General features: G+C 40.9%; 1 protein-coding gene across 4 annotated transcripts in view; it reads left to right on the top strand.

Moving 5' to 3' along the window:
- The first annotated feature begins 651 nt into the window (after positions 1 to 651).
- The window catches only part of PHKA1 (phosphorylase kinase regulatory subunit alpha 1), a 119,331-nt gene continuing 97,513 nt past the window's right edge, over positions 652 to 22,469 (top strand). For 3 of the 4 annotated variants that reach the window (XM_070066327.1, XM_017349631.3, XM_008272695.4), the window contains exons 1-4: positions 652 to 1,221; positions 2,367 to 2,525; positions 9,324 to 9,371; positions 11,847 to 12,015. In XM_070066327.1, coding sequence (XP_069922428.1) covers positions 1,144 to 1,221; positions 2,367 to 2,525; positions 9,324 to 9,371; positions 11,847 to 12,015 — 454 coding nt within the window. In that variant the 5' untranslated portion in view covers positions 652 to 1,143. 4 annotated transcript variants of the gene reach the window in all.

The raw sequence follows: 22,469 nt of genomic DNA, 5'->3' as shown, positions 1-22,469 counted from the left end.
AGCAGAGAGCAAGTCATGGGCAGTGGGGACAGCAGATGGAGAGAGCAAAGGCACTGGGGCCAAAGTGGCCCCGCGGACTGTAGATTGACTCTCCTGAAGCCAGCCAGCATTATCTGCAGGATACTTTTCCAGCCACCCTTTATTTTCAGCTGTGTCTTTGTTGCCTCAGTCTTGTGACCTCGGTGCGCAAGAGGAAGCCATCCAAAACAGTTACATGATCTGCTCCAGCTCCAGTGCTGGCGCGGCTCGCTCCCAGCCCAGTCCCCCTCCCGGACTCGCGCCGCTTTAGAGCGCACCACTGCCTCCTCCTTCCCTAGCCCGCTCACTCGCCAGTGTCTAAGCAACAAAGTGCCCTAGGAAGTTCTTTCTTGTTTGGTTTGGGGCGGGGTGGGGCGTGTTTAATCTGGGCTTCTAGTTCAAATCTAAAATCCGATCAAGACGCGGAAATCCAACTCTTTAGATCTCGAACGCAAACGAGATTTTTCTTTCACTTTTCAAGTGACCGTCGGTTCCTAAAACTAGTCCCGTAGTAGAAAGCAGCAGCACCCTCCTCAACATTTTGTAAGCCCAGCATGTGTGGAAAACTGAAATAATCATTTGCAGGGCTTCGAAAATAAACCTTGCCTACGGTGACAAATTCCCCGGGTGGCCGAGCCCCTAGGGCGCAGCGCGCAGCTGCCAGGACCCGCCGCGCCCGCCCCGCCTCTCGCCCGCCCGCTCGCAAGCGTCCCCTGCAAGGTGGAGGCGGCGCCGCAGCGAGGGAGCTGTTGTGGGCCGCCAGGCGGGAGTCTCTGGGCCGCCGCTGTCTCCGCCAGGAGAGCGGAAGATGCAGGAGCCACGCTTGGACGCCGGCCGGCACTAAGGGGAGCAGCGGGCAGCGGCTACGGAAGCGTTGCGGTGAGGCCCTAAACAGACCGAAGCTCCAGTCAGCTCTGGCGCGTGGTGGACTCCGGAGGCCGCCAGAGCCGAGAGCACCAGGCGAGACCCGCTGGCCCCAGGCCCTAGAGGTCGGGGGCTCTGGCGGGCCTGGCACTTGGGCTGCCCACAGCGAGAGTGCAGCTGCTGTGAAGCTGCCTTTCTTTGGGGCTGAAGCCCCGTGCAACACGTGGGTCATTTCTTTGAAACCATTAGAAACGTGCGGCAATGAGGAGCCGGAGTAACTCCGGGGTCCGACTGGACAGCTACGCTCGACTGGTGCAACAGACCATCCTGTGCCATCAGGTAAGTGTGGGGTGTCACCTGTTATCACCCAGGATGTGGAGTGTGATAGCCTGGACACAGACCCTGAGTGAACCTGTGTGTGTGAAGGGGTGACAAGTATTCCTGCCCCCTAGCTTGGGGAGGCCATAAAGGACCCTGAAAGGGAAAAAGAGGTTGATGTTGAGCCTGGAGCAGAACCAGAGTCTGGCACGGATAGACACAAGCCCCCTGGGTCACGGCTTTGCAGCACCCCTCACCAGCAGCACCAGTAGCAGCAGCAGCAGCAGCCACAGATGGGCTCCAAGGGCAGACTTGCAAGATCTGTTGAGGCTTGTTCATTGACTTCCCCCTGACTCCCAGGTTTGTGTGTTATCTTGCCCTTCTCCCAGAGAAAAGACATAGGGAACTTTAAGCTCTCTTAAGCTAGACCATTGTGAAGGTCGAAGGCACTCTGTATGGTTAATTATGTCTCCTACACCTTTATTGCTGGTTTTATCATTGGTGGGTCAGTCTATACAGATAATTATATGTTTCCTACACCTTTATGGCTGGTTTTTTCATTGGTAGGTCAGTCTTTGTAACTGAAAAGTTAAAGCTGTTTTTAGATAAAACTTTTAATGATGCTTTTCTCTTAACAATAAGCCTGAATAATCTCTTTTAAAAATGATACACACATTTCGGATTTGTAAGGCTTCAGCCAGCTCTTTTCCCTTACTTAAGATAATACTGGCGAAAGGTACAAACTTTCTGTTCTAAGAATATGTTTTGAGGATCTAATGTAAACCAGCATTGGGACTATAGTTAATAACACTTACTTGTATAAAAATTGAAATTTGCTAAGAGAATAGATGGCAGGTATTCTCACCATCAAAAAAGGGAACTAAGTGAGGTGACGGATGAATGAATTAACCTGATGATGGTAATCATTTCACAATGAACACAACCAATGGCAAACCATCACATTATACATTTAAAGTACACACAATTTTTGATTGTCAATCATACCTCAGTTGAAAAAGACAGCATTTGCCTGCAGTTGATCAGAAGAGAAGGTTAGGGGGAATTAGAGGAAAGACCAGAGTCCCAAAGTAACCCATTTGGTAGATTCTGTTTGCTAATATTAAGAACCTGTGGTTACCTGGCTATCCTTTTTCTCCACCTTGCAGAATCCAGTGACCGGCTTGCTTCCAGCTAGCTATGATCAGAAAGACGCATGGGTCCGAGATAATGTGTACAGCATCCTGGCTGTGTGGGGTTTGGGCCTGGCCTATCGGAAGAATGCAGACCGGGATGAGGATAAAGCAAAGGCCTACGAACTGGAGCAGGTATTCAGAGTAAAAACTTTAGGAGATTCAGAGCTATGTGAGGTTGCTGGGGAAAGGGGAGCAAAGACTGAATGTAGCCGGCAGGAGCTAAGAGAACTGTATTTTGCCTGTCCTCTTTTTTCTTCACCGTCCTGGAATTACATTGCAAAAGGTTTTCTTGAATTGTTCTGAAGTGGTCTTTTGTTTGTTTGTTTGTTTGTTTGCAGTAGAAACTTGAAACTTGCTGATTCAGGGAAGGGGGCACAGTCTGTTCCATTACAGCGGAAAATCCCATCCTGAGATCTTTCCTAAAATGTATAATCCTCTTTCTACGTAAATGTATTTTGCAGCCTCTATCATATTTATTCTCGTTGACAAGAATGTTTGGGGGCAGATATCTACTACTTTGCTTCATTTTTGAAAATGATTGGTGGCATGGGGGTACTTCAGAAAATGTGTGGAAATAGTTCAAAGATAAACTTATTTTGGTACAAAAATATTTAAAATCCATATGTAGTTTTTTAATTTTTTTTATTTTTGACAGGCAGAGTGGACAGTAAGAGAGAGAGACAGAGAGAAAGGTCTTCCTTTGCTATTGGTTGCCCCTCCAATGGCCGCTGCGGCCGGCGTACCGCGCCTATCCGAAGGCAGGAGCCAGGTGCTTCTCCTGGTCTCCCATGGGGTGCAGGGCCCAAGGACTTGGGCCATCCTCCACTGCACTCCCTGGCCACAGCAGAGAGCTGGCCTGGAAGAGGAGCAACTGGGACAGAATCCTGCGCCCCGACCAGGACTAGAACCCGGTGTGCCGGCGCCGCAAGGCAGAGGATTAGCCTAGTAAGCCACAGCGCCGGCCTTGTAGTTTTTTCATAATACATTTGCCATGTACTTTTTCAAAGACTTCCCATATTTGTATGAGGGCAACACACAAATAAGAGACCTTTCAGACTAGACACCAGGCAGGTTATTTGTTGATTTTTATAGCTATGGCCACTGTTTCAGACCCTATTGCTCCCCTGCTTCCTCCCCACGTGTAAAATGAGGTCAGAATCAGCAGATGCTTTAAAGCCAACTTTCAAGGCACTTCTCATAAACTAGCATCCTTCATAAAACTGTTCTGACACTCAGGGAGCAGTATCTTCTTGAATGACCCAGAAAACAAGTTATTCTAAGTTATATGAGACTTTAATAATTTTTAATGTACTTGAGAGGCAGAGAAATAGAGCGTGAGAAAGAGAATAGACAGAGTTCCCATCCACCGGTTCATTCCTCCAGTGTCTTCCATGGCCAGGGCTGGGCCAGGCAGAATCTGGGAGCTAGGAATTCAGTCCATGTCCCCTACTGTGGATGGCAGGAACCCAACTACTTGAGCATTGGCAGGTCTGCATTAACAAGAAGCTAGAATCAGGCATGGAGCCAGGACTGAAACTCAGGGCTTCCAGTAGGCGATGCAGGTGTCCCAGCTGGCATTTTAACTGCTAGGCCAAATGCCCACCCACTATATGGGACTTTTAATGTAGAAATACTATGCTGTTAGTTGTAAGATATATATGAATTCTTATCCAGGAGTGGAAAAGATTCTTTCTACACCAGTCGTTTTCTCTACTAATCATCCTCAGACTTAGGCAAAATGAGTTCCAGTCTAAATTTATAAGTCAGAATACTGAGCTTTGGTTATTACTAAAAGTACCAGCATATTACAGAGTTGCAGTTCTTAGCAATAGGAAAACTGCACTGTGCTATCTTCAGCAACAGTAGGCACTTGTTATTTTTTCAGGCATTATTGTGAGGTGCATACATCTGCCAAAAGAAATTATTGGAGTCTTTGCTGTAGCCCAGGATGTACAGATCAAATGCTGTTATCTGTACAGGTCTTTTATACAAATAATACCATTGTAGAAATTTTGAAAATATAGAGAAGTACTAAAAGTGAACTGTAATCCTGCTCCTCCCGAAATCCTACTTCCTGGTTTTAGTGTTTTGATATTTTGATCTCAATATTTTATGTTTTTGCTAGAAATTAATATCAGTAAAGCTGGAATTACATATCTAGTACAATTTGACCAATTTTTCAAATACTATTAGAAAAGTATTTTGTCTCCCTATTGACCAGTCATTCTACAAAGAGGTTTTATTATTTGATCACATTAATTTTTTTCTCAAACTTGGTTCAGGATTAATCTAGACCAAGAATCCAAAAATCATCTCTGTAAAGGGCCAGTTAGTATTTTCAGCATTGAAGTCTCTGCCCAGCTATTCAACACTGTAGTCGTGCAAAAGCAGCCAGAAATAATATATAAACAATGAGTATGGTTATGCTCTAATGAAACTTTATTGACAGTAACCACCAACAGTGGGTTAGACTTGTCCCTGATCTAGATGAATGATTCTAAACTCTGAATATACATTGGAATCACTTGGGAAACTTTTAAGACATACCTTTATCCTGTCTTAGAACAATTTTAAGAATCCCTGGACATCAATATAAAAAAAAGATTCTAATGTACCCCCAGGGTTAATAATGACTGATATATGGTCAGTATGTGAACATAGATTAAATCTAATAAATCCATAATTAAATTGTCAGCTACTGTCAACTTTCCATTATTGTGTGGATTTTCCCAAAACATTGATTGTTAATCCTGTCTACCTTTTCTTCAAATTCTCACTTTGGTTTCTTTCTGAGAAATAACATCAGAGAACTGAAGAGAATTCTGGATGTAAAAGAGATGAGGACTTAGGCAGCTACCATATCCTAGACTGAGAACAGAATTATTCACGTCCATGTTTTTACAAATGCCCCTTTCTCTTAGACACAGGATACCGTCTGAAACCCATAAACAATAAATAAGCACACAAGCAGGTATCACTCTGGCTGCCTTAAGTTCTACTTCTTCCTCCGTTTTGTTTTGTTTGTGCAGTCTCTCGTCTTTTCTCTTGAATTTAATTACCTTTATAAGAAGGACTTTGAAATCTTCCAAAATAAAGCTCTGACCTCACTTTAATTTCATACCCTCGTATCATGGTCTGCGCATCAGTTTTATCTGCATACCTGTGTCTGCTCAAACTCAGTGTGCCTGAAATCCCATCTTCCCAACAACATCAAAAATAAATAAATAAATAAATTCCCAAACAACAATTCACCAAGTAACCCTTTATTGGTGTCCTCATTCTACCAGTCACCCAGGCAACATTACTTGGAGTGTTTCCCATATCGTGTTCTGTGGAACATGAGGCCAAATAAGTTTGGGGCTATGTTAAACTGCATATTTCTTTAATTGATGCTTTCTCAGAACTTTTGGTATACTAATATACATTTTGAATAGAAGATGGATTGAATTTTCAGCTTTTCTAAGTGCATTCATTACTTCTGGAACAGTCCTTTAATAAAAACACTTAACATCTTTGTAAATAGCTTTCATTGTACAAACACTTCCCAGTAATTGCCAGTATTTTATTCTCACAATGCTATGTGAATTAACTATTACTCTTCCCAGTTTACAAGTGAAGGGAACAAAGGGCAGGAGATGAAGCTGGAATTTGGTGGTGTGCATACAACATGGATGTTAGGACTTTTAGATGCAGTCCTGTTTGCATTTTTTCCTCCAAATGAAGCCATAGACATTGTTACCTCCAAGTCTTTACAGGTTGTGTCTTCTCCAAACCTATTCAAATATCCAAATATCCTATTTTGAAATCCCAGCACCAATCCCACTTTATTGATGGTCCCTGTCCTTACAGACCACTCGATTGTACAGTCATCACTTCTTTCTCAGGACTCCTCTCTTTGAATTTCTAGGTCACTTATTGTCTGTACCACTCAACATGTTCTTTTTTTTTATTTAATGAAGTTTGTATAATTGTTATGTGCAAGGTCCTGTAATAGATACAAAAAAGAAATCTGGACAAAATATATAGACATTTACATGATTTTTCAAATTTTGCCTTTTTTGACTTTTTATTTATTTTTTCCAACATAGCACTATATTTATTTTTGATATAACATTTTTAATTTGCTTTTGGAGAAGACTTTTGAAAGTTACTTGCAGACATGAGTTAGGTTTTTTATATACAACCTGCTTAGTCAATTGACTAAATGTCTTTTTCTGAACATGGTCTCTGCTCCTTTTTCTCAAGGGGTTTATAGTCAATGGGATAGACATATATATAAATAAATAGTTACAATACATTAAGCCAGGTACTGTAGGTACTGTACATATTGAAGATAAGTATTAAGTTCTGCGGAAACACACAAAGGCAGGATTGTCTAAACTTTCCTTGAACAAGGCAAAGAAAGTTCACATAGAAGAGTTGAGCTGTAAAGAATAATTAGGAATTGCTGAGTAGACCATGTTGTAATTCAGTTTTTGTAACATATCTTCCCATCTCTCTTGCTTTATGTTCCACAAAATCTGGTATATATGACTGTATATGATTATATACTATATGGTCAACTCACAGGTACAAAGATCCATGTCCTCAAAAAAAGTAGATGATGTATAGGCATTTGGCTTAGCAGTTCAGACACCACTTGGGATGCCTGCATCTCATATTGGAATGTTCATGTTCGAATTCTGACTCCTTTCCTGAATCCAGCTTCCTGCTAATACACATACTGGAAGGCAGCAAGTGATGGCCCAAGAGATTGAGTTCCTGCCACCCATGTAAGAGACTCAGATTGAGCTCCCAAATTTTGGTTTTGGCCTGGCTTTGGCCTGGCTCAGGCCCAACTGCTGGAGGCATTTGGGAAATGAAATAAAGAACCAGCAGAAGGCAGTGCACCCCCCTCTCTAATAGATAAAAAGAAATACAAAAATTTTTAAAAGTAAATTAACTTTAAAAAAAGAAATAAATATGAGGTGAGGTGTTACTTTGTGTGAGTAGAAGCCCTGGTATATAAATGTGCACGTATAATTTACACCATCTAGTGTACTTGAGTCAGAAAACAACCCGTGTGTGGGACAAACTACAGATACCTCCTGTCACTCCTACCTCCGCATCTTTTCTATTGATTTTATCCTGAACTTGAAGACAAAAATGGCTGATAATGGCCAATCCAGGAAGACAAAAGTGGTTGGAAATCAGGAATCTTCCATCTTCCACTGAGAACGTGATTCCCCAGATTTGCTGTTTTAGTTAAAGAAAATTTAGATAGGAATAGTCACAAAACAGGATAGATGGGTAAGCAAGAGAGAAAATGACTAAGGAAGTAAAATAGCAAAGAAGCCAATGAAGTGAACTGAGGGGTCTTATAGAATAGTATAGAAGTTAAGTCCTATATTGATTGATTAGAGGCCCTCAATATGCTTTGTTTATTTTTTTAAGAAACCATTTATTTAACAAGTACAAATTTCATAAGTAAGATCAAGTGTCTAGGAATAACAATGGATAGAATTAAAAAGGAGAGAATGTTTCAACATGAGAAGCAATTCACATAGCAGACTCATAGAATGGCAGTCACTCTAAAATAGCACTCTGACCTAAGAATCAGTATGCTTTAAAAATGAGTTCCTTTGGGTTACTGATTTAAAGAAAAGACAACTGAAAATTCTGCCTCTGCTTACCACTCTAATTTGTTGGATGTTGGAAAAGAAAGTACATGGTAGAAAACTTTCAGTATGTTGTAACACATATCAGAACTGAATAAATGAAGGCTTTCTTAAATAATTTTTGTTAACAAGGTATATGAAAGGGCTAGTCTCATTAAGGTTGAAGTAATAATAAGAGAAATGATCTTCACTTTTAGTAAAAGTCTTCATAAAGAGTTGGAACATACTTTAATAGGAACTTATCCTCATCGTGCCTATTGCTTGTTGTGTATTTTGAATGTGCTTTGAAAAAATAACAGAGTGATATAGCACCCAAGTAGATTAGTTTTCAGAGGTGTCCTGAAGCCACCTCTGAGCTAGCATTCCCCGGAGTAATGTGATTGGAGTTCTTTTGGACTGTGAAACAGAAAGCTTTTTGGAAAAGTGGAGAAGGTGTTCAGTGCTATGTTCTTCCAAAATATATTGCCTACCTGTATCACTGTTGATGGATCCTTCTAAGTGCTGGGTAGTATATAGCTGATCATCAGAATTTGGGAACATATAACTGGAAAACAAGCTACTTGAGAAATTTTCAAGCCCTAGTAAGAGAAATAGTGATGACTTAAGACTTAAGAAATTTGTGACTTTTTTCATAGAGAAAGGATTGAGTCATACTAACAATTTGCCTTTACATTTATTCTAAATTGAAAATCACTTTATTCCTCAGGGAAAATGTCCAGATAAACATTTCTATGAACTCTTGAAGATAAATCTTGCCTAGTTTAGAAAAAATAAAAATGATATTATGGTGAAGCCTTTCTCGGCCATAGGATATACAAAGGGACTTCAGAAAGTTCATGGGAAAGTGGAATTAAAAGATAAGTTTATTTTGGTGTAAAAAATTGGAAATATATGCATAGTCTTTTCATAACATAGATTTCTGTGGGCTTTTTGGTGACCTCTCATAAAACCCAGAGCCTCATGATTTTTGAGCTGACTTGCTTCTTTTCTCCAAGTAGACTGTCCTCCAATAAGATGTTCATCTTATTTTTACATAAACCTACAGAACATGGATTATTTTTTGTAACTGGATGGGATCACAAACTGTAGCTTTTGATTCCACTTTTAGCTGCAATCTACTCTTCTGTGTCCCTATAAAGTAAATGCCATGTAAATAGGAACCCAGGATAGAGTTACTTGTTCTCGAAAGGTCATGTACCAACTGCTGTTGCTGAGTAAGTGTTCTTGTATCTAGGGATGTTTATAACAGTCTTGTTTCCGTTTATTTCTGCAGAGTGTAGTGAAGCTGATGAGAGGACTGCTGCACTGCATGATCAGACAGGTATGACGTTGGGAACAGCTTCCTCTCTGATGAAAGCATAGCAGAGTAGTATCTACTCCTTGGCAAGTATTTATAGCTTATATTTTCTTCAGTTTCACAAGTAGTACGCACTCATTTTAGAATATTTAGAAAATTGAGAGGAAAAAAAAAATGTCACCCATAATCTCATCACACAATTACCTCTAGAATGTTTTCCTTCCAGTCTGTTGTTTCCCATCTACAAATTCATCTACAAGTACTTCGTCATTACTGTACATGCAATTATGTTTATTGGGTAAAAGCTGATAGAAGTCTAAAAACCCTCATCTGAAAGCTGTGGAGCCACCAGATCAACTTTCAAATTAAGAATTTCTCGGCCGGCGCCGTGGCTCACTAGGCTAATCCTCCACCTAGCGGCGCCGGCACACCGGGTTCTAGTCCCGGTCGGGGCGCTGGATTCTGTCCCAGTTGCCCCTCTTCCAGGCCAGCTCTCTGCTGTGGCCAGGGAGTGCAGTGGAGGATGGCCCAAGTGCTTGGGCCCTGCACCCCATGGGAGACCAGGAGAAGCACCTGGTTCCTGCTTTCGGATCAGCGCGGCCATTGGAGGGTGAACCAACGGCAAAAGGAAGACCTTTCTCTCTGTCTCTCTCTCTCACTATCCACTCTGCCTGTCAAAAAAAAAAAATTTCTCAGATTTAAAAAAGGAAGTATTGGGGTTCTTTAAAAACTTCGTGGAAAGTGGACTAAACTGATAAGTTTATTTTGGTGCCTTACATTTTTGAAATCTATGTATACAAATGGTCTTTCAAAAGTTTGTGGAAGATGTATAATATGAAAAAACTATACATGGATTTCAAAATATTTTTGCACCAAATGAACTTGCCTTTGAATTCCTTCTTCCATGAATTCTTGAGGTTCCCTTATACAGTGGAAATACTGTACATTATCTTATGCCCTCAATGGGTCCAGGACAGCACTCCATAGTCAAGAACATTAATATCTCTGTAGGGAAACATGTAATTTCACACTAAGTGGAATATACAAAGACTATAGAAATGCCTATGTAAATTTGTTGCTACCAAATGAATTTTGGTGCAAAATATAGAGGAAAAAACCTTTTCAAAGTGTTTTAGTTTTTAGAATTGGTGAGAAATGACCTTGGACTTGTATCTTTTTTAGTGATTTGTATTTTCCTGACCTTGAGTGAACTTGAGCATTTTCTCATATGTAGATTGAAAATTTGCATTTTCTGATTGGCAAACTGCTGCTAAGATCTTTGCTTATTTTCCTTTATGGATCCATCTTATTTTTGCCTATTTGAAAATTTGTGTACATTTCAGTTATGATTCCTTTGTCACATGCCTTGTAAATAGCAGTCTGCCCTTTATTTTTAAGTTTATTTGTGATATCTTTTTATATAAAGTGTTTTATTTAAAAATTGTTTTATCCTAGGAGAATTTTTTTCACATTCGAAACACAGAGACAGAGACAATGAGAGAGAGTCTTCCCATCTGCTGGTTCACTCTCCAAATGCCCACAATAGCCAGGGCTGCACCAGGCCAAAGCCAGGGGCCCAAAAATCCATCCAGATCTCCTGTGTGGCTAGCAGGAACCCATGTACTTAAGCCATCACCTGCTGCCTCCCAGGGTGCAGATTAGCAGGAAGCAGAACAGCCAGGACTCCAGCCAGGCACTCTGTTATGAAATGCAGGCGTCCCAAGTGGTCACTTAACAGCTATGCCAAACATTCACTCCCTATCCTAGGAAATCTTAAAGCACATTGCACACATTGAATCTGATGCGATTTTCTAGAGCTCAAGATTATGTTTTATTAGAAGAAGAAAGTGAGACCCAGATGGATAAAGTGACTGCCCAGTGACACACAATAAGTCTGAAGGAGAAAGACATCAACTTTCGTCTTCTGAACTTTATCAGTGCTCTCTCTGCTGGGTTGTCTCACATCTATCCTTTCTCTTTTTTCCCTTTGCCACTTTATTTTTGTATTTTAGATATTTGCATTTTCTACCGTACCAGATTTAAAGGCATTAACTTCATAAACCAGATTTAAGAACCAATAATCTCATTTATCATATAATCAAGTCTGAGTTTCAGGGAATCAGTCTTTCAGTTGTCCTTCGCTGGTGTTTCCCTCCTGACCTCTGGTTTCAGCCTTTCTGTCACACCTTTCTCTGAATCTTTTCACACTCAGTTCTCTCTTACTAAGCTGCAGCACCTTGAATCTCAGTTTATAGTGTGGTAAAGCGGCATCTGAGGTATGCAAGAGAGGCAATTTAGGAAATAACTGGTTTTGATTATTTGGCATTATTTTCTAATGAAATAGATTGAAAAACAACAGGGCAAAAGTGGTACCAATACATTTTAAATATTCACAATTGCCTGAAGATATAATGCAATAATATACATTAGAGTACTACAGAAGTGGAAGTGTGGCTTGATTTTTCTGTATATCCTTCTTTTAACTGTCTTTTCTTTCAGGTGGATAAAGTAGAATCCTTCAAGTATAGTCAGAGTACTAAGGATAGTCTCCATGCCAAGTACAACACCAAAACCTGTGCCACTGTAGTGGGTGATGATCAATGGGGACACCTGCAGTTGGATGCTACTTCTGTGTACTTGCTCTTCTTAGCACAAATGACTGCCTCTGGTAAGTACATAGAGAGAAGTATCCGGAGCGCCTGAGTGTGGAGTATTTGCTCTGGCGCACATGGCTTCTCCTAAGATATTGGCTAGAAAACAGCATAGCTGTTTATGTTGCCGAAAGAGGCACATTGGAAACATAACATCTTGCAAGGCTTATACAGAAAAACAACTCTTTGAAGCCTGCTTAATATTCTGTTAACACTGAGAAACAAGTCTGGGATACTAAATAATATTCTCTAAAATTGAGATCCAGGAAGTCTGGTGTGAATCTTCTTTAGACAGATATTTTTATTGTTTATTAATCCTCAGATTCTATAGGGGAAAGAAGCACTAGGGTTTGTTATTTATTTTCACTCTTTATGCTGACAAGCCTGCAGTTAGTAAAAATATAAATTGAATTACCTGCTTTATACTAATCTTTATGAATATATTATAAATAAGGCCTCTACATATCTCTATATTTAAATTATAGTAAGGGAATTAACTTAGGTGTCAGAATCAAAATGTTTGCTTTTTAATTGTTGAATATTATACGTTTCTCATGTGGTTTTGTTAATTAGCTGTAGATACTTTACCTGCAAAAAGGAAAATGTAAGACACAGCATAATTTCTGTTATTTCTCCTTAATTGGGGTGGGGACAATGAATGTGATTTTAGAGTATCACAGAACTGTGACGTATCGGGTGATTTTCTGCATATCCTTCTTTTAATAATGTATAGTTATAAATATTCCTGAGTAAGTTAATATGCTCTTCACAATACAACATTTTTCTTTATCTCCCTTTCTGATTATAGAGCTATCTGATACTAAGGGCATCCAGGCTGGGAATTCCCACAGAATATTATTCTTCTCATATTCTTAAAGAAATAAATATTTGGTGATAAGCCCTTGCTCTTTTGCCCTTAGAAACACACAGCCCAGAGGCTGAATAATCTTTTCTTAAAATTATGAACTGCCTACCCACATACTCCCTATTTTGCCTGGAAAGTTTCTCTCCAGATAAATATATGTTTAGATTTTGTTTATTTAAAAAGCGGCATCTATCACTTTGTTTCTAATATTATTTTTTAAAAAAATTATTTATTTATTTGAAAGGCAGAGTTACAGAGAAATAGGGAGAGAGGGAGAGAGAGATCAATTTTCCATCTGCTGGTTCACTCCCCAAATGGCCGCAGCAGCCAGAGCTAGGCCGATTCGAAGCAAGGAGCCAGGAGCTTCTTCTGGGTCTCCCACATGGGTGCAGGGGCTCAAGGACTTGGGTCATCCTCCGCTGCTTTCCCAGGTGCATTAGCAGGGAGCTGGATGGGAAGTGGAGCAGCCGAGTATTGAACTGGTGCCCATACAGAATGCTTGGCACTGCAGGCCATGGCTTAACCGGCTGCACCACAGCACCAGCCCCCCTCTATTATTATTTTAAAACCAAACAGTATCTAAATATCCCTTGTTGTTTTTGCTTTTTGAAAATTTAAGAAAGGCGCGACCTGCTGCCTGGAGTGCTGACATCCCATATGGGCGCCAGTTCAAGTACCTGCTGCTCCACTTCTGATCCAGCTCTGTGCTATGGCCTGGGAAAGCAGTAGAAGATGGCCCAAGTCCTTGGGACCATGCACCCGCGCGGGAGACCAGAAGAAGCTCCTGGCTTTTGGCTCCAGACTGGCCCAGCTCCAGTCCTCCGGATTGGCCACTTGGGGAGTGAACTAGCGGATGGACCTCTTTCTCTCTGACTCCGACTCTGACTCTCTGTAACTCTACCTCTCAAATAAATAAATCTTAAAAAAATAAAATAATTTGTTTTATTTGAGAGGCAGAGTTATACAGAGAGACAGAGACAGAGATCTTCCATCTGTCTGCTCGTTCACCCTCTAAATTGCCACAATGGATGGAGCTGGGCCAGACTGAAACCAGGAGCCAGGAGCTTTTTCCGGGTTTTGCACATGAGTGCAGGGGCCCAAGCACTTTGGTCATTTTCTGCTGTTTTCCCATGTGCAGTTGCAGGGAGCCCAATCCGAGGTGGAGCAGCCAGTACTTGAATGAGCACCCATATACGATGCCGACATTGCAGGCAGCAGCTTAATGTGCCACAGTGCCGGTCTCCAGTTTTCCCTTTTTTTTAGCCCATTATGGATGCAGAAATATACCAAAGAGGCTTATAAAAGACTGAATCATTCATTCGAGAATTTAGCACTGTTTTCCACATTTTTGAATACTTAAAAAATAGACCTTTTTAAAAGAGTCTTACACAATAGCTGACTGCAACTTATAGAATGGTGACAAGAGGAGCTCCATGGACCCTCTCCCAACAAAACAACCATAAATGCTAAAAATGATTTTCAGAAAACCAACCACTAAGTCATTTGGAAATTATCCAAAGGACACACAGCAGATGGAGTAATACTTATTTGAGGATATTTACTAACTCTAGGTATGAGCAGTGAGAGAGGGTGGCATTTGGGTCTCAACCTACACCCTCCCCTATGCCAGCACACATAACAGAAATGCTATTCTAGGTGATTATAGCCTAGGGACATAATTCTTCCTCTGCTCCCAGATACCAAGAGATGTAGGCTGCCATCATTTTTCATCCTCTCCAGATCCATGTTGCAGAAGTCCTAGTCCAGACAAGATCAGTTCTGGAGCTTCATTCCTCCCCACCCCAGCCTCACGGGTGGAAAAGCAGCTTTATCTCAGGCAGGGCAAGATAACAGTATTCGGCCCTAATTGTCCTTGACCCTCCTATCTCATAGGGTGGAGGTTTCGCACTGGGAGAGGCAAACTGAGATCAGAGGCTACCACCATTACTGAGTTGTCAGTTTGTAAAGTAGGAATGTTTCTCCACTGTTCTTGCCACCAGCTCTGGAGCACTGGCACAGAAATTTTCCTTCAGAGAGGCAGGCTGTAAGGATAAAAATCTCCATAACTCTTCCCAAGATAATTGACTTCATTTAGAATAGAATGTGGGGTATTTTGAGCCTAAGGAAAACTTTCAGAAAGCAAAAGAGAAAAATCTTAAAAAAGAAACAAACAAAAAACAAAAGTAAGAAAAAAAAAAAGAGATTTTGTTTCTAAGCAATTAATAGGAGGCCAGTGGTTCAGTAAGATCAAGAACCTAAACCAGAAACTAGCTAAGCATTTTAATAAAGAAAACCAAAGAAAGAGACAGCTAAAAAGAGTCCTCCTAGTGTTGGAACAAGTCTCAAAATGTTGTCCCAAAGATCATGTGAAAAGAAGCCTGAATTTGATTAGATTAAGGAGCGATTTATGCCTTAGGGTATTACACAAACAAATAGAGCTATAAGTTGGGAGTTAGTGGAGGCAAACAACTGAGTATGATACCAACACTGGCAGGAACTTAACAGATCAAGGAAAAGAGATAGTTGATGAGGACCTGCTAAAACATTGCCCTTCCAGGGTAGTGGTGTACCTCCTCAAAGCTGCACCTTCAGAACATCAGAGGCTACATACTGCAGGGAAAATAGACTTCACAGAAATAGTCCAGCCAAGTCACTAAATAAGTGATCAAGCCAAGAGAAGATGATATTGGTATCTAGAGTTCTTGAAACATATACCTAAAATATGTAGTTTTTACTAGAAAATGCAGAGAGAAAGATAAGTAAGGATCGTACACAAGAAAAAAAGCAGGTAACACAAACTGCCTCTGAAAGGACCTATATGTTGACCTTAGGGAGATAGAGTCTTCAAAACAGTTGTTACAGGGGAGGGCTTTTGACCTAGTAGTTAAAATGCCCACATACCATATCAGAGTGCATAGGTTCGAGTCTAGCTCTGCTCCCAATTCCACCTTCCTGCTTATGAGCGCTCTGGGAGACAACAAGTGGTAGCTCAAGTAGTTGGATCCCTGCCATCGATGTAGGAGACCTGGATTGAGTTCCCATCTCCTGGCCCTGACCCCAGTCCAACCTCAGCTATGTAGGCATTAGGAGAGTGAACCAGTGGATGGGAGTTCTCTCTCTCTCTCTCTCTCTCTCTGTCAAATAAATAAATAAAAATAATTCATACAACAACTAGGTGGGAGGTCAGTATTGTGGCATAGCAGGTAAAGTCTCATATGGCCCATGCCTTATATGGGCCCTGGTTCATGTCCTGGCTGTTCCACTTCCCATCCAGCTCCCTCCTAATGAATGGCTGCTTCTAATGAAGCAGGAGAAGGTAGCCCAAGTGCTTAGGCCCCTGTCACCCACCTGAGAGACCCCAGTGGAGCTTCTGACTTTGGGATGGCTTAGCCCGGGCTGTTGCGGCCACTAGGGAAGTAAACCAGCAGATAAATTGATCAGTCTCTCTCTGTCTCTTGCTCTTGCTCTTACTCTCATTCTCTCTGTAACTGTGCCCTTCAAATAAACAAATAAATCTTTGGGAAAAAACAAACTAGGTAGAAGATCAATAGGAAATTGAAAACTTTGACTAGACTTAACACACATCTGTAGAACATTAGTCCAAGAACTCTCGAATACTTATTCTCCTAAAGTATACTTGGACCATTCTCCAGGATAGACAGTATGGTAGGCCATAATACATAATTCCTATTAAAAATCTCAGCAAGTTTCCTTGCAGAAATTGACAAACATCTTAAAATTCATATGAATATATGAGGGACCCAGAATAGCCAAAACGATCTTGAGTTGGAGGACTCACATTTACTACAAAGCTACAGTAACCAAAATAGTATGGTACTAGGATGAAAATAGATGTGTAGATTAATGGAATAGAATTGATAGTCCAGAAATAAACCATCACATTATGTTCAATTGATTTGTGACAAGGGTGTCAAGATAATTCAATGTGGAAAGATCAGTCTCTTCAACAACTGGTGCTGGAACAACTGGATAGCCATATGTAAAAGAATGAAATTGGACTTCTTCCTCCTGCCATAGATTAAAAATTAACTCAGAATAAATCATAGACCTAAATGTAAGAGGAAAACCTATAATACAGTATGTTAATCTCCCATGACAGAGTTACCACAGGATGGATGGCTTAAATAACAGAAATGTGTTTTCTCATTGTTCTGGAGGCTGGAAGTCCATACATGAAGATACTAAAAAAGTTCATGGATGTAGAATTAAAAGATATTATCTTAATGTGAAAAAACTTGAAATTGGTGCATGGTTTTTCCATAGTATGCATTTTCCATGAGCTCTTTGAAGGCTTCTCATATATTTCCAAGAGAAATGAACACATACATTTACTCAAAAGCTTTTAAATGAATGCCCATGGCAGCATTGTTTATGATATCCAAAGAGCAGAAACAATTCAAATGTCTATCAACCGCAGATTGGATAAGTGAATTTTGATATATCCACACAACGGAATATTTTTGTCAATTTAAAAATGAAGTACTGATACACGCTACAACACAGCTGAATCTTGAAAACCTTATGCTAAGTGAGAGAACCCTGATATAAAAGGCTGCATATTGTCTGATTTCCTTATATATCAATGTCCAATAAGGCAAATCTGTAGAGACAGGAAATAGATGAGTTATTACTTAGGCTCAGGGGTTAGTATTGAAGGGAAATGGGGTGTGACTGCTAATGTGTACAGAGTTTCTTTTTTGAATTAATGAAAACATTCTAAAATTGTAATGATGGTTGCACAAGTCTGCATATACTAAAAAGCATTGAATTATATACTCTCTATGGATGAATTTTAAGGTATGTATAGTATATGTCAACAAAGTTGTTTTTTAAAATGAGGGAGAAGGAGGCTTAATGTTAAACAGGTGTATGCAAGGCAATCTAATGGAGCAGACCAATGAATCAGCTCCATTCTTGGAGTCCTGAACATTTTAAGGTGTTTTTTGTTTTGTTTTGTTTCGTTTTGTTTTGTTGACAGGCAGAGTTAGATAGTGAGAGAGAGAGAGAGAGAGAAAGGTCTTCCTTCCGTTGGTTCACTCCCCAAATGGCCGCTACGGCCAGCGCGCTGTGGCCAGCGCACTGCACCGATCCGAAGCCAGGAGCCAGGTACCTCCTCCTAGTCTCCCATGTGGGTGCAGGCGTCCAAGCACTTGGGCCATCCTCCACTGCCCTCCTGGGCCACAGCAGAGAGCTGAGCTGGAAGAGGAGCAACCAGGACTAGAACCCAGCGCCCATATGGGATGCCAGCGCTGCAGGCAGAGGATTAACCAAGTGAGCCACGGAACCGGCCATTTTAATGTGCTTTTATATATAGCACTGTCACCTTTAGCCTAACTCAGCCCTACTTTAGTTCATGTGTACTCATCTCTGCATAAGCAGTGTCTTGGCTCTTCAGAAGGAACAAGATCCACAGGTCCTGCATTTAAGGATCTTGCTAGAGACTGGTCCCTTTCCTGTGGTTAACAAAGTTGTTTTCTATCATGAATAAACATTTGAATGTCTGTTGTTAAGTATTGCTTAATACCATTCACAATACTGTTAGGTACTTTTAGGGGCCATGTGAGATACTTTTAGAAGAAGCAAATATAAATATCATATTATTCTTTCCTTAAAATTCAGGTACATATTTATCCATGATATGAAGAATAAAATTCTGTGAAGCACAGGAGAGGAGGAACAGTTGAAAGCATCACAGAGGAGATAGAATTTAAGTTGGGCCTTGAAAGAACAGTAGAATGTCAAGATGAGAAGGGGGAAGACCGTGTAAACAGAGAATATCATTAGCAAAGAGACATATGGTAAAAATGTGTGGCATTAAGTAATTAGTTAGCTATGATAGACCATAAAAGACAAACAATAACATTTATACTCCTCTCTTCTCTTGGGCTCTGCTCATGTTGGCACACAAAAATGAAAAGATGAAGCTATGAAGCTGATGCCTGTGTTACTAGCTCTTTTCCCTTTTCAGCCTAAGAAGTTAAGATTATTACTCCTGCAAAAAAAAGATCATTTGCTGCTACTACTACCTCATGGAATAGTAGCTATTTTGAAACAGCCATAGATCAGGAGGAGTTTACAGTCTGATGACACTGGTCATATATTCTTGTTTAGTTCCAAAGGTACACAGTTCTGTGATTTAAAATGTCTGTTATAGAACAATGATATAGATGCAAAAAATGAAATAATAAAAGTATAGAAAATTTAATGGGATAAAATTTTTTCATAAAAATTTCTGCAAAGAAAAATATACTACAGATTGAACATTCCTAATCTGAATATCTGAAATCCAGAATGCTCCAAAATCTGAAACTTTTTGAGCACAAACATGATCCCACAAGTAGAAAATTCCACACCTGACCTCATATGGTGGCTTGCAGTCTAATGGCAGGTGGACTAATAAAATGTGTAAAATTGGAGCTGGCTCTGTGGTGCAGTAAGTTAAGGCCCCATCCTGCAGCACTGGCATCCCATGTGGGTGCCAGTTCGAGTCCTGGCTGCTCCTCTTCCAATCTAGCTCTCTGCTGTGGCCTGGGAAGGCGGTGGAGGATGGCCCAAGTCCTTGGGCCCCTGTACCTGCTTGGAAGAACTGGGGGAGGCTCCTGACTCCTGGCTTCAGATCAGCTCAGCTCTGGCCATTGCGGTCATTTGGGGAGTGGGCCAGCGGAATGGAGGACCTCTCTCTCTGGCTCTACCTCTCTGTAACTCTGTTTTTCAAATAAATAAAATAATTCTTAAAAAAAAATGTGCAAAATTATCTACAGACTAGGTGCCACAGCTCACTAGGCTAATCCTCCGCCTGTGGCGCCAGCACCCTGGGTTATAGTCCCGGTTGCTCCTCTTCCAGTCCAGCTCTCTGCTGTGGGCCGGGAGAGCAGTGGAGGATGGCCCAAGTGCTTGGGCCCTGCACCCACATGGGAGACCAGGAAGAAGCACCTGGCTCCTGGCTTTGGATCGGCACAGCGCACCGGCCATAGTGACCATTTGGGGGGTGAACCAACGGAAGGAAGACCTTTTTCTCTGTCTCTCTCTCTCTCTCTCTCTCTCTCACTCTCTCTGTCTAACTCTGCCTGTCAAAAAAAAAAAATAGAAGTGAATTTTGTGTTTAAATGTGAGTCCCATCCCCAAGATATTTCACTTTGTATGTGCACATGTTTCAAAATCCTAAACACTCGTGGTCCCCAGCATTTCAGATAAGAGCTATTCAATCTATAAACAAAGTTGAAATTCAAACAAACTAGAAAAAATATTTGGAATACGTATGGACGAAGACTAATTTCATTTATATTCATTAAAATTTCAATAACAGAAAGAAGAAAAATGAAAGTTTAGTAATGAGCGATGTGTATGTATATAAGCATATCGATAGACAATAACAAAAAGCAGCAACTCCATAGAAATGAAGGGCATAAGCAAGCAGTTCATAAGAAAAGAAATACAGATGGCTTATAAATGTATAAAAAGACTCACAAGCTTACTCCTAATGAAAGGACTGCAAATTAAACTATAAGGACATTCTATTTCTTATCCACTGAACTAGAGTAAGGCAGAGATGAAAATCTTTTATTGAAGCCTGTGTTTGTAAGCTTTTATGTAAATAGCCAGTTAGTTTTGGTTGATATATAAAGTGTGGAATTATATCAGGGGGAAGTGTACTAATATCTGCAACTTCGAAATGCATAAAAAATAAGATGGATAGATATGTGAGGAGCAAAGTATAGTAAAACATTAATGGCAGAGTCCAGTTGGTGGGTATGTATACAGGTGTCCTTTATAAAACTCTTTCATTTTTCTTGTTTGAAAATATTCATAATAAAATATTGGGAAAAATAATTTGCATGAATAATATGCATGAAGTGTTAACCGAGTATTTCCACTTCTAAGAATTTACCCTGGCTGGCGCCAGGGCTCACTTGGCTAATCCTCCGCCTGCGGCGCTGGCACCCCGGGTTCTAGTCCCGGTTGGGGCGCCGATTCTGTCCCGGTTGCTTCTCTTCCAGTCCAGCTCTCTGCTGTGGCCAGGGAGAGCAGTGGAGGATGGCCCAAGTGCTTGGGCCCTGCACCCGCATGGGAGACCAGGAGGAAGCACCTGGCTCCTGGCTTCGGATCGGCGCAGCGCAATTTGAGGGTGAACCCACAGAAAAGGAAGACCTTTCTCTCTCTCTCTCTCTCTCACTGTCTAACTCTGCCTGTCAAAAAAAAAAAAGAATTTACCCTGATATGCTAACACCTATGCAGAAAGATATATATATATATATATATATATATATACACACACACAAAGATACTCATTGCAGCATTGATTGTAGTGATGAAAGGTTAGATAAGACCTAAATGTCTTTCAATAGGGTACTGGTTACATGCCTGGACATTCAGTGGAATGCTATGTAGCCGTTAAAACAATGAGGCAGATAGATGTGTTTGAAAATATCTCCAAAGTTATATGCGAGAAAAGCAAGTGGAATATAATGTAAGCGGGCTTCAAAAACTTCATGGAAAACGTGCATTATTGTTTAATTCCATTTGTCCACAAACTTTTTGAAGCCCCGTCGTATACTATCCTTTGGGTAATGTCTATATATGTATAACATATCTCTGAAAGGATACAAAAGAAACTAGTTAAGACTGGCTTACTTGGAGAAGAGATTTGTCAGGGGCTGGCTGGCATGATATGATTCCAGGTAGGAGGAAGATTCTCTGTATACTCTTTGCTATAGTTTGAATTTTTTTCTTATCAAAGAGGGTTACTAAGTGCTGAGTTATATGGGAGGTTTTTGTGCTAAGAATTGTTTCTGAACAGGAGTGAATATCATCCAGGACATTGATGGTGGAGTTCATTTGAAAGCTGACATTAAGAAGCATTTGACAACCACTTTACATCACACTTCTAAGAACATCGGTGGACTTTTCCATTCCCAAGCTCTTTATTTATTTATTTAATTTAAAGATTTATTTATTTGAAAGAGTTACAGAGAGAGAGGGAGAAAACAAAGAGATCTTCCATTGGCTAATTCACACCCTAGAAGGCCTCAGTGGCCAGGGCTGAGCCAGGCCCAAGCCAGGAACCAGGAGCTTCATCTGTATGGCGTTGCAGGTGGTGGCTTTACCTGCTAACCCACAACAGCCCCCATTCCCAAGCCCTTTTATTTATTTTTTTGAAAGATTTATTTTATTTAATTGAAAGTCAGAGTTACACAGAGAGAGGAGAAGCAGAGAGAGAGGTCTGCTGGTTCACTCCCCAGATGGCTGCAACAGCCAGAGCTGCAGGAGCCAAAAGCTTCCTCCGGGTCTCTGACTCAGGTGCACGGGCCCAAGGACTTGGGCCATCTTCTACTGCTTTCCCAGGTCATAGCAGAGAGCTGGATGGGAAGTGGAGCAGCTGGGACTAGAACCAGCACCCATATGAGATGTCAGCGCTTCAGGCCAGGGCTTCAACCCACTGTGCCACAGTGCCGGCCCCTCCCATAACCTTTTAAAAGAAGCTTTTGCCCTAGATCTTGCTTCTGTGGATGTACCCATTGCTCAGCAAACTGCAGATTCTGGGCTTTTTCTGCCTGTAGCTCAAGTTACATAACTGGCAGATGTAAT

The sequence above is a fragment of the Oryctolagus cuniculus genome, chromosome X (assembly GCF_964237555.1).
Source record: "Oryctolagus cuniculus chromosome X, mOryCun1.1, whole genome shotgun sequence".
Taxonomy (NCBI): Eukaryota; Metazoa; Chordata; class Mammalia; order Lagomorpha; family Leporidae; genus Oryctolagus; species Oryctolagus cuniculus.
The sequence above is the reverse complement of the archived record's forward strand: the minus strand, read 5'-3'. Positions and strand labels throughout refer to the sequence as shown.